The 16,642-nt window shown below is 34.7% G+C and overlaps 1 protein-coding gene across 1 annotated transcript; it reads left to right on the top strand.

The window, feature by feature from the left end:
* Positions 1–7,931: 7,931 nt before the first annotated feature.
* LOC121409076 (prefoldin subunit 6-like) lies at positions 7,932–15,505 on the top strand. The gene is made up of 4 exons (XM_041600884.1): positions 7,932–8,058; positions 9,397–9,467; positions 11,161–11,285; positions 13,689–15,505. Exons 1-4 carry the CDS (start codon positions 7,992–7,994, stop codon positions 13,807–13,809), a joined length of 384 nt encoding a protein of 127 aa, XP_041456818.1. The 5' UTR covers positions 7,932–7,991; the 3' UTR covers positions 13,810–15,505.
* Positions 15,506–16,642: the final 1,137 nt, after the last annotated feature.

The raw sequence follows: 16,642 nt of genomic DNA, 5'->3' as shown, positions 1-16,642 counted from the left end.
ATGTTATAAGGTCTTCGTATATGAAACATTTCCTGTCCGTGATACGTTCGCATTAGTGGATTGGTGAGATATGTCTGCTCTTCATGAATTCCTAAAATCAGTCCTTAAAATGTCCCTTCTTCTGATCTGAATATCAAAATTTTTCAGCTCGCACTTCGCGCTCGCATCATTTGACTTATGAAATACGTATGGTCCTAGTTATTTCCTACAAAGAAACCTTAGAATTCCCCACTTCAGGTCTAAATTTTCAGCTCGCACTTCGCGCTCGCAATATTTGATTAGTGAGATGCGTATGATAATCATGATTGCAATGACTACAAAAAGTGTTTCATGTGTTCAGATGTAATTCTAATAAAATCAGCAAGCGCTTGGCACTCGCATTAGATGACTATGGTGAGATATGCATACTCTTAATGGATTCCTAAAATATATTCCTTAAAATCTCGCTGTTTGTCAAAATATGCGAAAATTTCAGCTCGCGCTTCGCGCTCGCTTTATTTAGCAAGACAGGTACCTATCGTGATTACACAAATTTGATTATGATGTCCCTTTTTAGGTGTGAATATAAAAAAATTCAGCTCGCACTTTGCGCTCGCATTGTTTGATCAGTGAAATACATATCCGTTTAATTATTAGGTCACTATACTGTCAAATGAGCGCCCTTCGCGCGCTCCGATTTTGCTGGTGCCCCCACAATGCCGTGACCCACGGTACACCACTGTGGACATATCAATGACAATTCCTTGCATATCTAAATACCTGATTGCAAAAAAATGACAAAATATTTCAGTCATCCCCCCACCCATCAACACGGATTTACGCCAGTGGCATAACTGTTTTGTGAAATGAAGCGAAACTTTAAAATATCATAACTTTCTTATTTTAGATCCGATCAGTTTGATGAAATTTTCAGCGTTATGCTTGTTAGATTTTTCTCTTTTTATTCAAATACACTTATCATCTACTATTCTATTGTCCGTGCCGTTCCTAAAGTACATTTAATATCGATTGCTGCTCCTTTCTTGTCTCTCTGTTATTCCCACTTATTATTTAGACATTAAAACGTGTTTTTTTTTTTATCTCGATGTATATGATAAAAATTACCAAATGATGCAATATGTCTTCTGCTTGTTTTTTTAATTCCAAAATTAAATTTATTAGCACTGTATCATTGCCTTATGTTTTAACGATCTTTCATATAATCACAGAGCCCTGAGGTAGACTAGCTTTTAATGTTAATATTCTGCATATTTATATCATGTATCTTGCCATCTGTAACTAGTTACATATTTTCGTATTTTTACTTTGTATTTGTTTCTTTTTTTCTGTATCTCATAATGTCCTGTTACTATGTTTTTCGTACATTGTATGTCTTTTAATGCTGATCAGGCCACTCTGTATAAATATTCGAGAATAAATGAATAAATAAATGAATAAATAAATAAATAAATAAATAAATGAATGAATGAATGAATAAATAAATAAATAAATAAATGAATAAATAAATAAATAAATAAAAATTAAATAAATAAAGAAATATATAAATCAGGTTTTGTTGGGGTGGACTTGTCCTTTAATGAGAGTCGATGATATCCTCTCTCACTTTTTCTTCGGCGTCTTTCCAGACAGAAGCGGGAGAGACCCAGTGAGAGGGAGAGAGAGAGGGGGGAGAAGCAATCTCATAATATATCCTACCTATAATAAAATGTGATAAAGTTTATTTAGATATAATTTTTGTAACAAGTTTAAGATATATTATTACTGTGCTTCCCTGCGCATGTGGAAGTTCTATTGCAGCTCCCGCCAATAGGCCGGACCCGAAATTTTTTCACCCATATAAAGTTGATCTTTGTTTGTTACTTTGAAGGGGTTGTCTCAGTCAGTGTGACCAGATTTCACAAAATGAAATACGGGACATCGATCGACCATGGGCGGAAATCCCAGGGGGGACGTGTCCCCCCTACTCAAAATAGTAGGGGGGACATAATATCAAATGTCCCCCTACTATTTTCGGTCTTTTATGATGGTAAGAAATACATCATTCTAAATCGAAATAAAACATGTATTTTGGGACGAGATGACCGTACTTTTGGGATGATAACCTTCTTTTTACTTGTCAAATTTTCCCGCCCCTTTTCCCCATAGGCGGATCCAGGGGGCCGAGCCTCGCCCCCCTATTGGCGGAGCAAAATAAAGAAAAAAGGGAAAAGGAGGAAAGGAGAGGAGAAAAAGAAGAGAAGGACGAAGAGTGCATAAAATAAGATGAGGGGATGACTTGGAAAATAAAAAGAATCTTTCGTGCCACTATATAAAATTTTCGCTCGCGCTTCGCGCTTGCATTGCCTGTTAGGTGATTTATGTATCTTGTTCAATATGGAGCTCAAATATCAAGTTTGGAAGTCAATATACAAAGCATATTTCACCTCGGAAATCTTTCATTATTTTGTGTGATTTGCAAATTGATTTTAAAAAATAGCTCTTTAAAAATGTCAGTTCTATGGTCTGAATAATTGTATCAACATTTGCTGTTTGGGCTGCGCGCTCGCAAATTTTGATTTTTCAGGTACCTATCATATTCGTGTATTCCATAAAGTTTTCAAAATATCCCTTTTCAGGTTTGATTGCCAAGACGCATCAGCTAGCGCTGCACGATTGCATTTTGATTGGCGAGTTATGAATGTTCAATATTGATTATACAACAAACTACTTAAAATCCCATTTTCATGACAGTTTATCAAAAATTTTAGCTCGCAATTTGCGCTCGCATTAATGCTTAAAAATATATTAACTGATGCATCCTATTCATAATTACAAAAGTAAGATGTCAAGTTTTTATGCCATAATATCATCAGATTTTTGCGCCCTCATTAGGCATTAATAAACCTGATATTGATTTAATAATTAATTTGTCCCATTTGTTTCATCTCGCGCTTAGCAAGAGGAATAGGAAGATAGTCATCATTTTTATGACATGTCGTAAGGATGTCCCGGTCCTGTCAAAACTCAAAGTAATAATAATGAAAATTCTAGCTCTTTTTTTTAAGTGCGATCCATATATCTACCTTACAATTTTCCTACAAAGTGCTTGAAATATAAAGCTGTAATTGACTCTTTTTTCAGATCGGAATTTCAAAGTTTCTTGATTTTCACGATTAAAAATCTATTTAGAATTCCTAGATTCTAGGTCTAAATACGAAACACGCGCGCATGTTTATTCAAATACTCAATTTGTTCTCTATTTAAATCATTATCCATTTTCAGATCACAATATCAAAATTTTTCTGCTCGCACTTTGTGCTCGCATTATTAATGTAAGAAGACCCCTTATTACTCATCCTTTTCATGATTTACAAAACATGAACATAGTGGCCCATTTTTAGGTCTAAATCTCGATTTTTTTCTGCTCGCGCTTCGCGCTCGCATCAATTGTTGATTTATATAGCTAACCTAGACACAAAAATCGATTTAAAAAATCCATTCTTTCTTTAGAAATTTCAAAAATTTTCAGCTCGCGCTTCGCGCTCGCATTTTTTGATTGTTGAAATATGTAACGCCTTCATGGCTAAGTGCAAGCAGTCCTTAACAGGTACCAGTTCTAAACGTATATAAACATTTTCTGCTCGCGTTTTGCGTACACATTATTAATACTCATCCTTTCATGATTTACAAAACATGAATAGAGTTTCTCGTTCAGTAAATATTATAGGACTAAATCTCGAAATTTTCCGCTCGCGCTTCGCGCTCGCATCAATTGTCTACTTATATACCTATTCTGCTTGAGTTACAAAAAGTGCTTAGAATTTCCATTCTTAAGGTGAAAATGTCCACCAAAAAATCAGCTCGCGCTACGCGCTCGCATTATTTGATTGATAAATGCTAACTGCAAGCAGTCTTTAACAGGTTTCTTTTTCATCAATTCATTTCTGCTCGCGATTTGCGTTCATAGTAGTTATTAAGTTGCATACACATTTTTTTTTCAGGATAACAAACGTTGCCAAGAATGTCCAAATTTTGGGAAAAATGCATACAATTTACAAAAAATTGGCTCGCGCTTCGCGCTCGCATCATAAGTATTATGGTATTATATATTAATTCATAAGAAGTGACTTATGTGGACTACCCCTTCAATGAAACAAAAAAATCATCTTCGAGCTGCCGATCGGGGAAAATATGGCTGAAACAAATTTCCGCCCCCCCCCCCCTCTATTGGCGAAGGCAGGATCCGTCCCTGTGTCCCCCTACCTTTTGGGAGAGATTTCCGCCCCTGCGATCGACAATCAACAAAAAAGATCAACAAAGAAGTCTACACAGTGTTACACCTGTGAAAATTATAAAGAATTGGAAGGGAGGGTGAACGAAAGAATGAAGGAGAGAAAGAAAAGACGAAAGAAAAGAGATGAATTGAGAAGAAAGAAAAAATAAGGGGAAAATGAAGGAAAAAAATAAAAAAATAATAAAAGTTAGAATAAAAGGATGAAATAAAAAATAAGAGAGAAAAAAGTTTTTCGTCATTCTTTGAATTGATTACAGAAAGAAAGAAAAAGAAAAAAAATGGAAGAGGAATACATGTGTGAAAGACAAAATAAGGAGAGAAAGAAAAAAAAAGAAAGTAAGAAAAAGGAGGAGGAAAGAAAGAATGAAGGAAAGAAAAATGTTTCCTCCATTCTTTGAAAGAGAGAAACAAAGAAAGAAAGAAAACAGTAAGGGATGAGGAAAGAAGGAATGAATTAAGGGAGGAAGGGAGAGAAAGAATAAGGGAAAGAATTAGAAGGAAAAATAAAATAAAGAATGAAAGAAAGGAGGAAAGAGAGGGAGGAAGAGTGAAGAGAGGAGGGAATGAAAACATAATGGAAGAAGAGAAAGAATTAAAAGAAAAAGGAAGGGAGGGGAGAAAAAAAGTTTTAAAAAAAGAAAGAATGAAGGAAATAAGAAAAGGGAAATTTGATAAAGACGGGTGAGGAAAAGGAGGAAAGAAAGAAAAATGAACATAGTGAGAGAGAAAGGAACAGGGAAGTTCAAGCTCGTCAGGGGGCAATAAAGGTCTTTAAGCTCGTCAGGGGGGGGGGGGGCAGGGATACGTCCTTTGCATGGGTTGTGGCTCGTCAGGGGGGAGCAGACTGCCCCCCCCCCCCGTAGGTACGCTAGCGGCAAACAGGAAGGATAGAAAAGAAAGAAAGAGGAAAAAGTTCAAACTTCATGCAAAAAAATCCAATCATCTAACAAAACTTATAATGATATTTGGTGTTTTTCAAATATATTTCTAAAATTTAAAAAAAAAAAATTTAGAAACGAATAAAAATTTCAAACTTTTTTTTTTTACTTGAAAATTAGATGAAACATCGCAGCCTCATACACAAGACTCAAAACGAAAGCTGAAACAACTAGATCTAGTAATGAAAACTCAATAACTTGTTCCTCCGATCTCCAAATCAGTAATCTGAGAACCTATTATACAAATTTCCCGCCGATTTTGTGATTATTTTGGTATGTTTGATGGAGAGAATCTGGTCCGATCCTATAAATACTTAGCTAGTAGCCTGTCACACGATGGCAGGAGCAAGAAAATCACCGCAAAACTTGCAAAAGTTTATTTATCGATTTTATTGTTGTCTCTGCTTCGTCATCTGTTGGCTATTTTGATGAAAATTCGTCACTTTTAAATACATTTTGTTCAATATTCTGAAATACGGGACAAATAGGCGTCCCGAGAAGGGTTTGTCGGGACGCCGGGACAAAGGAGCAAAATACGGGACAATCCCGGGAAATACGGGACGTCTGGTCACCCTGGTCTCAGCGGCGTAATGAGCCCTAAATTTTGAGAGGCCTCGATACGGCGTATTTAATAAGAAGCAATTTTTTTAACATTTTGAAAATTTAAAATCAAAGTTTGTGATAGATTTTGACATAACATTTGAAAATTTCAGTAGGCCAATATTTCACACTTGTCCCTTTCCATTTGTCCCCATTTACTTGGTCTTGATTTCTTTCTTTTTTTTGGGGGGGGGGGTATTTTATAGCTTTATTCTCATCTCATAAGCCCTATTAAGTAGTGCGAACGCGAAGCGCAAGCTGATTTTTTTTTTCATGCATTTTGTCCTGAAAATTCTGGGAAATGTTAGTGAACCTGAACAAGATGCGTATGTAACTATATAATTCAAACAATAAAAAAAACAAAGGAAAGAGTGAGTGACATCATCGACTCTCTCATTTGCATGCTGTAAATGACTCGTTCATGTAACTATTTTGAAAAATAAGTGAAACTTTAAAATGTCATAAAAATTTCATTTTACATCCGATTTTGATGAAATCTTCAGCATCATGCTTGTCTGATTTTTCTCTATTGATTCAAATCAACACTATTCAGACGTGGACTTGAACTTTAAAGAGTCGACGATGTGCCATATACTCACCGTATTTTTGATGTACAATATATTTACAAATTAATTTGATTGAAAATTTTAAAACAATGGTAGGGTGCCTAATTCCGCACTCAGGGGCCCAAAATATTGGCAATGAAATATTTCATAATTCATTAATCATGACAAAATACAAAAGAAATAGTGAATAAGTAGATAGGTGATATCAGTCCCCCTTTCCATTGACACCAGGTTTACGGTTTTACCATTGAGCAAAATTCTAAAATGTCATCTTTTTTTTACATCCGATTTTGATGAAATTTTCAGTGCATTTCTGCTTGTTTAATTTTCTCTGTTTTAATCAAATCAACTATTTGTTGGCCATGAACTTACCGCAGAGGCCAATGAGTGGCAGCATAAAAGACATAGGCCTATCCACGTTTTAGCTACATAGGCGGCGGAAGCGAGGGGGACGTGTCCCCCCCCCTAAATTTGAGGAAGGGAGACGATCCCCCCCCCTAAATTTGTTGTTGAAGGCCTTTTTTTTTTGGCTTTTCAAAATAATTTTGGTTGTCCCCTCCTAAAATTTTTGGCTTCCGCCGCCAATGTTTAGCTACATTAAACATATAATGATTTTATTAAAAAATATACATCGCTCGTTTTGAACAGACGTGCCAGGCTATCCATTTGGGCAGGCCATTCCTGCGGGCCCCGTATCCCCGTCATCAGCCTGATCTTACTTTGATTATCAATGGCATATTGTGACCATTGTTTAATATCTTGTATGAGTTTTCATTTCTAAGGTTGCCTCGATCTAATTCCAGTTTCCACCTCTTAATTGATTTCCCTAAATTTTCTTTTGAATTAAAGTCAGTCTCTCCCTTTTATCATCCTTTTCCTCTCCTCTCTACTCTTTATTCTTCCTTCTTTCACTCCCCGGCCTATATTCTTCATTGGTGACACGTACCGACATTTACTTATACATTTCTTTTTCCTCTGTATGAATCTGTACTTGTATTTAAATATTTATTTATCATGTTTATTTTATATTTCTCTTTGTTCATGTAAACAATCACACATTTCAGTCTTTGACTGCTCAGTTGAGATTGTATTTTGATAGTTTTTATCGCAATGAAAATCCAATATATTTGAATATGAACTAAGAATGATGACTTGTTCTATATAGGCCTATAGGCAGTAGTTCTTTTCTCGATTAGAGCCTATACTGAGTGTGGTGGTCATGCTGACATGAATACTGGAATGGCGTACAGATGGAAAGAAAAGGAAAGAGAGAATTGTGCCCGAATTGTGAAATGTGATAGTTCCAAATAAATAAATAATCGATATCTATCACAAATTTGGATTTTTGTAAATAATATGCTCATTACGCCACTGCAATGCTCATACCTACACAGCATCGTATATATAAAATTATTATGCAATTGGTGTTATGTTTTATTTATTGATTTCATTCAACACATAATATCTTTTTTTGAGTAACATATATTATATGTGGCGAAAAAAGGCTCGAAATCGTATACGGACGAGATTATATTCCGATCCGGTATACGGTACTTCGAGTGATAAGATACATGTATTGGCGAGGAGGAGCTGAGTTAATCGTGAAATTTCGCTATGGCCAACGAAGCCCTCCAAAAGAAACTTCAAGAGGAGCTAGAGAAGTTCAAGGCATCAGAGAAGGGTGTGTATTATTGCCCCATTTTAGGAACGAATTCCCATATTTCTCTGGACACTAATTAATGGCAAAACATGCCCCACCACATCACGAACTGTCAGTAACCTCACGGTATCGCACGGACTTTCCGCGATCGATCGATGTTGGCCTACCCAGGGACTTGATTCCTGTGCAATTCGAATTTAGTTACCACAGAATTGTGATTTTCCCGTCTGAAATAAATGCAATGAAATTGCATGGGTTGGTAATATTAATGGCCACTTGTTTGCGTTGTCGGTAGCCCTTGGCTGCAATCTTCATTTTTGTTAGGGACAGACATGACAGAGTCTCTTCTTACTTTCTCCTAATTCATTTTCCTCTTTTCTAGACTATTTTTGATGCACATTAAAAATAGAGTACCGGTAGACTAGAATGCAGTGACAGTAATACTGATAAATATCTAATTCTAAAGACATGATTGAAAACTGGCAGCCTTCTGTTTCGAGGAGTTTTTTAACATATTTTTTTCAATTTCATGAAAATCAGGTTTAAAAAGTATGTGTCCGGGGTCACACTCAAGGTCAAAGTAAAGGTCAAAATGCATGTTTTGGATTCCTATCCAAATTTCCTTTTGAATGGTACCAGTTTCATGAAATTGGTCAACACTTACGACACAATGGCCTTTGAAAATTGAAGGTCTCGCCATTTTTGTCAAAACAAGTGAGAGAAAAGGGCTTGCCGTAGCACAAGAACCAACGGACTGATTGGACTAATATTTTTCATTTTGTGCTTGAGCCATGAGGAATTTTATGTGTACCGGTACCAATTTACAAGAAAAAATGAGAGGGTCGGGTGCAAGTCAACCAATGTGTGAATCCAGATGGAATGACCCATTCCATTCCATCATGTGACAAGACTGATCTGATTTGCATATTACTTATGAGATTAAGTTACACCCCTTTTTTCCCCAAAAAATAAGATGTTTGGGGTCCATGTCCCACCTATGATTAAATCTCAGAAGTTTTGATTTTCTTTGAGTTTTTATAATTGTCTCATACATAAAGCCATTTTACCAATTATACATTTAGGTGCCCCAAATTAGCATGAATTTTCATAACATCAAATCGTTTTTTTTTTTAATTTAAAAACTCAACATTTAGCTGAGGCTAATTTCCTATCCCACCAAAGATAACTTCTTAATCTGAAGATGAAATTTGTTTTCAAGGGTGACCTTTTCTTGGAATTGCCCTATACTTGTTTGGGTGGACTTGACGTCATGTACATGTACCTTTGAAGCTAAGGTAAAGAACACAAAGTGAGATAAAATTCATTCAATTCTATGACATGTTTTTTGTTTTGTTTCAGAATACCAAAATGCTGTTGGCCTAAGAAAGCAATTAGATGCACAACTAAATGAAAACTCTATGGTGAAAGATGTAAGTATGATAAAACTTGGTGGAAACCAGTGTATTATTCAGTGCATCCCACAAAGAAAATCTCCTTTTGCCTTTTTTGGAATAAATAAATCAGAAGATTCCTCATTCATGCATGATTGAGTTAAATGATTTGAAGGAAGGAGAACAAAAAGTCACTTGAAAATCTGCTCTTTAATTTGATACCTCTATCCTAGGAAATGGTGAAGAAATAACAAAGTTCTTTATATAAATGAAGAAGGTACAGGCTTGTTGTCGGAATTACACTCTGTTTTGTCAACAATCAGCCATGCATTAAAGTCTTTTGTTTATAACTCTAAAAAAATTTCTCTCTATTTATTTTGTACACAAATGTGATGTTATTTCCCCTATTTGTACGAATTTTGTACAAATTATATGTAAGTTGTCCCGTGCGCAACATTTTTGTCTTGGCTGAACAAAGTTTAGCAAAGACCTACATGTATCATTTGCTTTTCCTGTTGGTCTGTTAGTCTTTTCCGAAAGTTAGTTTTTGTTCAACTTGCTCTCATTTCTTCATTTGTGCATCAATTATGTTCATACTTGGTACATATGATCCTTGTATAATACCACCTGTGTGTGTTGATGAGGATGAGGTCAAAGGTCATGTGAGGGTCAAAAGGTCAATTTTGTTTGAATTACTCTCTTTTCTTTATTTCTGCATCAATTATGTTTACACATGGTACAAATGATCCTTAGGTAATACCACATGTGTGTTCTTGAGGATGATGGAATCAAAGGTCATCTAGGGCCAAAACTTTATTGAATATTGTATTGACCGCAAAATCAGGCTCTCGTGAAGCACCTTGTTTTGATCAACTTTGTGTAAATAAGTAATTTACATTTTTTGGGGGGAGAGGGGTCATATTACATTTTCATACTCAAATTAGAATTTGCTAGAGGTGCAACAATACAAGTATTGCATTCTGGGAAATGACAATGAATTTGCATGTTAAAATTAGATGATGCAACTCCTTCCCCCTCCAAAAAAAAACAACAGAAAAACAAACATATTTTGAACTTTTTGGCCATTTGTGATTATCTTTTTTTGCAATTGTGATACTCCTCGACTTTATGGTATCTTTACTTCAGATTGCTTTTACTCGTGCATGAATGAGGAATCATTTACATTATACCAAATGAGAAAAGAGACTCCTAGCTTTACAATGATAGGTCATTTGTCCTATTGTATTTTTTACTGAGTAATAATAATTCTTATTTCGTGTTTTTTTGTGGGATGCACTGTACATGTATGTAAGCTTAATTATGTTGTTTTTTAATACAATGCATATGCCATATGATGTGTGATGTGTTCATCTGGTTATCATGTTTTCTACTTTCCATTATGATAAACATCTATCAAGGAATAGAGGTTTTGCTTGAGTGAGATGAATGGCATTTTGGCTTTTAATTATCAAAGTTATTTAAAGGAAAGAAATTTATGCACAATGCTTTTGATATGAAAATAAAATGTTCATAACAGTTTTCATCATCCTTTAATACCAAATTTGTATTGTAGTTTCAGTTCTATATTATTTTTGGCAAACAATTACCACTGATTTTAATTCTAAATGTTAGCAGTGAACCTTGATCATATCGATTTAGATTTCATTGGTTTTTATTGATTCTTCTGATATGTTTAAAAAGTGCTTTTGTTAATTCTTTATATCTGAATTAGGAACTTGATCTTCTAGAAGCAGGGAGCAAGGTGTTTAAGATGATGGGTCCAGTTCTTATACAGCAAGATGTGGAAGAGGCCAATGCCACTGTCAAGAAACGAATGGAATACATCACAGGAGAAGTGTAAGATATACAGTACATGTAGTTTTTGTTCATGCATTATGCCATGTGGAAAACTAAGTTTGCAGTTTTGCATATTTGGGTATTTAAAAATGTCCTAGGAAATGAACCATTTTACTTTCCTCCTGAACTATTAAGCAAATGTGATATCTGTGTTTTAGTCAAATACACTGATTTATGACAATTTAAGGCAGTTTTGATGTCTAAAATGTATGAACATTCTTCTTTCCTTTGCATCATATTGAGAGATGTTGTAAAATGTCCGAAATCTACCATTAGGCAAATTCATCTTTTATCTTTAGTTGCAATGAGGGTGTGTTTATACTTCCAATTTTCAGGCCAGAATCGTTTTCATACGTGATTAGTCCAAATCATGGTTGCGTTCATGCTCACTTACATTTAAACAAATTTTTAGAAAGCCGATAGTAAACTTACAGAAAGGTGCGTTTCTAAACATTGTTTGACCAGAATCAGGTTTCTTGGGAAGAATAAACAGGACCATGATCGTAAATGACATCATTCGGTACATGCTTCCGGTGAGATGAAACTCTGTGGGCAAATACAGTTGCCTGGTTCTAATACAGGGAGTCACCTCCGCGGAATTACCTCCCAACTCCCTGGTTTTAATCATGACCAATTACATTTGCATACATGTGTGATATTAAATTGAGTACTTTCACTATCTTTTTGATTGATTGATAAAAAACAAAACAAGGCACATACAAAGTTAACATAAATTACATGGGAAAATTGCAAATAATACAATGATAAAACCAGGGAAACAGTTGAATGAAAAAAGAGTGTACATAATTTATAAATGAATGAGGAGGCAACTAGAAAGGGAAAGCCCTATTTGCACTGCCACCTTTACAAACATCTGGAAACTGAATATATATGACATTGTTATCACGATATTACGATGAATGTTGAGAGATTTAAAAAAAATGGAACATGAATTATGATGATTGAGGAGACATCCTGAGCCAGAAGCCCTGCAGTAGCATAAACAAATTGATGGACTCCTCACTCCTATTATTTTCTTATTTATATGTATAGCCTATACTTTACTTTGTCTTACTTCTTCTGGAAACAGTACAGTCCACCGTCTGGTGTATTGTCGTACTATTATCCTCAACATGGTAGAAATTCTATGGCTATGTCAAGTAGCTCTATGCAATTATGAAAAATCAAAAATTGTTCAAAGTTAAAATAATAGTCGACCATAACACAATTGGGATAAAACTTTTGAAAAAGGTAAGCCCAATTTGATCTCATTTTCCTGCTCAACAAAAATGATGATGCAAAGTCAGCTGCAGATTGCGATTTCGCCTCTGAAAATTTAAGCATAAACAGCACCTCCAGAACCACGTTTGCAATCGGCGTTCTGAAACTATGTTCGATAACACTGATTCTGTCTATGCAATGGAAGCATAAACACACCCTTAAAAGGCAGTAATGTGATCAACTAAAACAATATTTTGACTTGTAGTGAGTTTGACTTGCGCAAGATTTGTGAGTATGTAAATGATCCACAAGAACAGAAAAAATTTGCTTCTTCTTGAAAGTTTGAAATATTTGCTGCTGGTTGAAGATGATAAAAACTATGAATTGATGGAAAGAAAGAAGTAGTGGCAGCACCAGTAAGGCTTCTCTGCCTTCTAAGCTGTCTCCTTGTTTCATAAATTATTTCCATTTCTTCCTATATCAATGTTTTGTAAATGTTATTTTTAATATATGAATTATTATTATTTATTTCGGCAATGAAAATTGAAAGAAATTGGTACAGTGTATACACATTATAAACATAACAGAGTATAGATTGAGCACCCACTGGACTGACAGGGTCAAATAAAGTTAACTTAATTACTGTAGTCAATAAAGACCATTTGACCCTATCCAGTGGGTGCTTACATAAAACAGAAGCGGATAAAAGAGTGGGTATGAACAAAAATGTTTAAGATCAATTATAATAGAATAAAATAACATAGGTCTACTTAATAACACTTCATCTTAACTTAGAATATCGAAATTAGCTGTTTAAATAAAGAAATAATGAACTCGTGCAAGGGAGCTTATGGTCATTCATTAGGCATGAAATTTTTCCTTAGTTCATTTGTCCATGAATAAAATAAATGCATAAGAATTAATAATAAACTAAAGAGGAGAAAGGGGGAAAGTACTGGAAGATATTGATGTTGACTTGTGTTTACATTGTAACTGAAGGGGACAGTTGTTATACTTAAATCAAAAGAGACAGGTAGATGGACAGACATACATGTACATGTAGAGGACTGGGATATGAGGGAGTAAGGCAGTGTCTTTGATTTTATGTTTACTTTATAAAGCTTCATGCATTAGGTTATTTCACTTAAAGTAATGATTTACATTCTCTTTTTGTCATTGCAGAAAAAGGTATGATATCCAAATCAAGGATCTAGAGAAGAAGCAAGAGGCCCATAGAGAGAAATTAGGTAAACTCCAACAAGAGTTCTCCAAAGCGCACATGAAAGCAGGTGGAAAGACATAATGACAACACAGCTTGTAGCCATACTGACTGTATCAAACTTTTTTTTTTTAATGTTGTGTGTTTGGAAGGTGTATTTTGCAAGCCATATCTCCTTTCTCTCTGACCTGTCAGCAAAGGATCATTTATGTTGCTGCTGATCAACGCCTGGTCATCCACTCTCAGCAGGAACTGTTGAGTAGCCACTGGACAGAGTTTTCTTTTCCATCATGAACTTCTCTTTGCTTCTTGGGGAAGAAAATCTTTTCTTGATGTGTCCATCTTGACAGATTCATCATGTACGCGAAGAGCACTTCAAAATCTGCATTTATTTATTTAATACAAAGCTAAATCTACATTAGTCTTAATTATTTAGGACCACCAAAAATAAAAGTTTAATGTGTACTGAATTATAAATAAAGGTAAGGGGATTAACCATTTGTATATAAAACACAATATAATTTTATATTGTACGTAAGTGGTTAAAAAAATTACATGAATACAATGTACTTCTCTATACCCTACACATCTGGTTTATGTCCATCACTTTTTGGTTAAGTGTAAATTCTAGACAACATGCATGTTGGACATCATACTTTTGACTATGTGTATCTCAATTTGATATCATAATAACTCCTCACTTCAGATTTTACCCTCTTTGGCAAATTTGGTAGGAATTTTGTAGGAATTGTCTAACATGATATCCATTGGACCAATGAATTGCACAGATTTTTAAGTTTTTTCATGACAGAAGTGATATACAAACTGTTATTAATATGCCCCACTTGTTTTTTATCAAATATTTCAGGGGTCTGTTGAATAATGGGTATATTTGTAAAGTACTCCTTTCATTGTATTTTTGTCAGTTGTATGTATGTATGATAATTTTAAGCTAGATAACAAATAGAATTATGTGTGTTTGCTGTTTCCCATTCTGTAGCCCATACAAATTGTTCAGTTCACAATTTTTTTTAATTTGTGCAAATTGCATTTTCATTCATAATCATTTATGTGAGTTTAATTAAGTTTGTCCAGTGTCTAATTATGACAATAATGAAGGGGTTTTCAGCCCAAACCAATTTCACCCTTAGCCTATTGTCTGCTGCTTTGTTAGGAAAATGAAAGTGTGAACTTCATATTGAGTTAAAAATATGAACCTGTTGACCATACACTATCTGATTAAGAATGATGGCTTCATGTCAATTAAAAAAAATCATGTATCAAACACAAAGTTGGTATGAAAATGTATAAGTTGAAAAAAGGATTTATTGAATGAAATCCCCCAGGATTTAAATTCAAAATGACCACTTTATGTGCAGAGACATACTATCCCTACAGTACCACTGACCATCCAATGACCCACTCCATATAATTACATGCACATTTAGTCACAATGCAATGGATGTGCACACAGGAAAGGTTGAATTAAACATTTTTATATCTAACAGGTAGAAACGCCTCTAGCAGTCTCGCCTGCTAAATGCTATTCAACATAGCAGCATTGCTGATTTTGAAAATAAGTAAGGGAATCAGAGGCTTGAGTGAAATGCTTAAAACAGCCCTGTGCCAGCTGCACAGAAATAATGTGCATGTTAAGTATATGGATTGGAAGGTTTATTTAATTCCCAATTTTGTAACTGGATATTGTTCTTAATAAATGCAGACATACACAGGGCATGAAAGTGATTTCATGGCCCACTGTACTCTGCTGAAGAAATTACAATATTAAGTCAAGTTTTCATTTATTCTGTCTTTGGTATCTTGATGCAGTTTCCAAACCACAGTGATTTTGTAAAAGAAGGAAATTAGTAGACAGGACAAAAATCTATATGCAGTTATTCAAAAGAATCAGTGAGAGTATAGGTATCATAGAAGAGTTGAAAGACAAAAAAATGAAATTGGTACTCAAATCGAAGTTATATGCAAAATACTGTTTGCCTATTGTGATGGCATGTATGTCAGTATATCCTTAAGATGTTCAAATATCAGAAAGGTTTTATTGCTGAAAGAACATGCCCACCCAACTAATAGTTAATTTGAATGAAAGAAAAATCAAACAAGCATAACACTGGAAATTTCATCAAAATCGATGTAAACTGAGAAAGCTCAACATTTCGCTTAATTTCACAGAACAGTTACAAGGCTGGGGGTGCACCATCCCGCTGAAGCAGAGGAGTTCTGACACTGGCAAGCAAAACAAAATTTGTACCCCTTCTGCTTTTAACGGCTTATATTCCAAATTTTTGTTCCACACCTCCCCAAGATGTGACCCCATACCACTGAAAGGTCAAGTCCACCCCAGAAAAATGCTGATTTGAATAAATAGAGAAAATCAAACTAGCAAAACACCGAAAATATCAAAATCGGATGCAAAATAAGAAAGTTATGACATTTTAAAGTTTTGCTTATTTTTCACAAAACATTGATATGCACAATTCAGTGACATGCAAATAGACAGTTGATGATGTCCTTCTTTTGTTATTGATTGAATTATACAATATTTAATTGTTTATAGATTTTCACAATAATGAGCAACTTGATTGAATCATGTAGTATTAAACAGTGCTCATTCCACATGTTCAGGGAGGAATTAATTGTAGTTTCACTTGACAATGAGGAGAAAAATCGAATATTCCATATTTCATGAATAAAAACCGAAAGAAATGGTAAGTGGATGACATCACTAGTCTCATTTGCATACACAACAAGATATGAATATAACTGTTTTATGAAATTAAGCAAAACTTTGAATGTCCTCACTTTATTTTACATCAGATTTTGATAAGATTTTCAGTGTTATGCTTGTTGGATTTTTCTTGTTTTATTCTTGTCAACTTTTTGGGGGGTGGACTTGCAC

Source organism: Lytechinus variegatus, chromosome 2 (genome assembly GCF_018143015.1).
Source record: "Lytechinus variegatus isolate NC3 chromosome 2, Lvar_3.0, whole genome shotgun sequence".
In the NCBI taxonomy this organism is placed as follows: domain Eukaryota; kingdom Metazoa; phylum Echinodermata; class Echinoidea; order Temnopleuroida; family Toxopneustidae; genus Lytechinus; species Lytechinus variegatus.
The sequence above is the reverse complement of the archived record's forward strand: the minus strand, read 5'-3'. Positions and strand labels throughout refer to the sequence as shown.

What these genes read in the sequence shown, in the direction of transcription:
- LOC121409076 (XM_041600884.1), top strand. Translation starts at nt 7,992, where the DNA reads ATGGCCAACGAAGCCCTCCAAAAGAAACTTCAAGAGGAGCTAGAGAAG. An exon ending in GTTCAAGGCATCAGAGAAGG is followed by an intron (nt 8,059 to 9,396) that starts GTGTGTATTATT and finishes GTTTTGTTTCAG; the next exon opens with AATACCAAAATGCTGTTGGC. An exon ending in AAAACTCTATGGTGAAAGAT is followed by an intron (nt 9,468 to 11,160) that starts GTAAGTATGATA and finishes TATCTGAATTAG; the next exon opens with GAACTTGATCTTCTAGAAGC.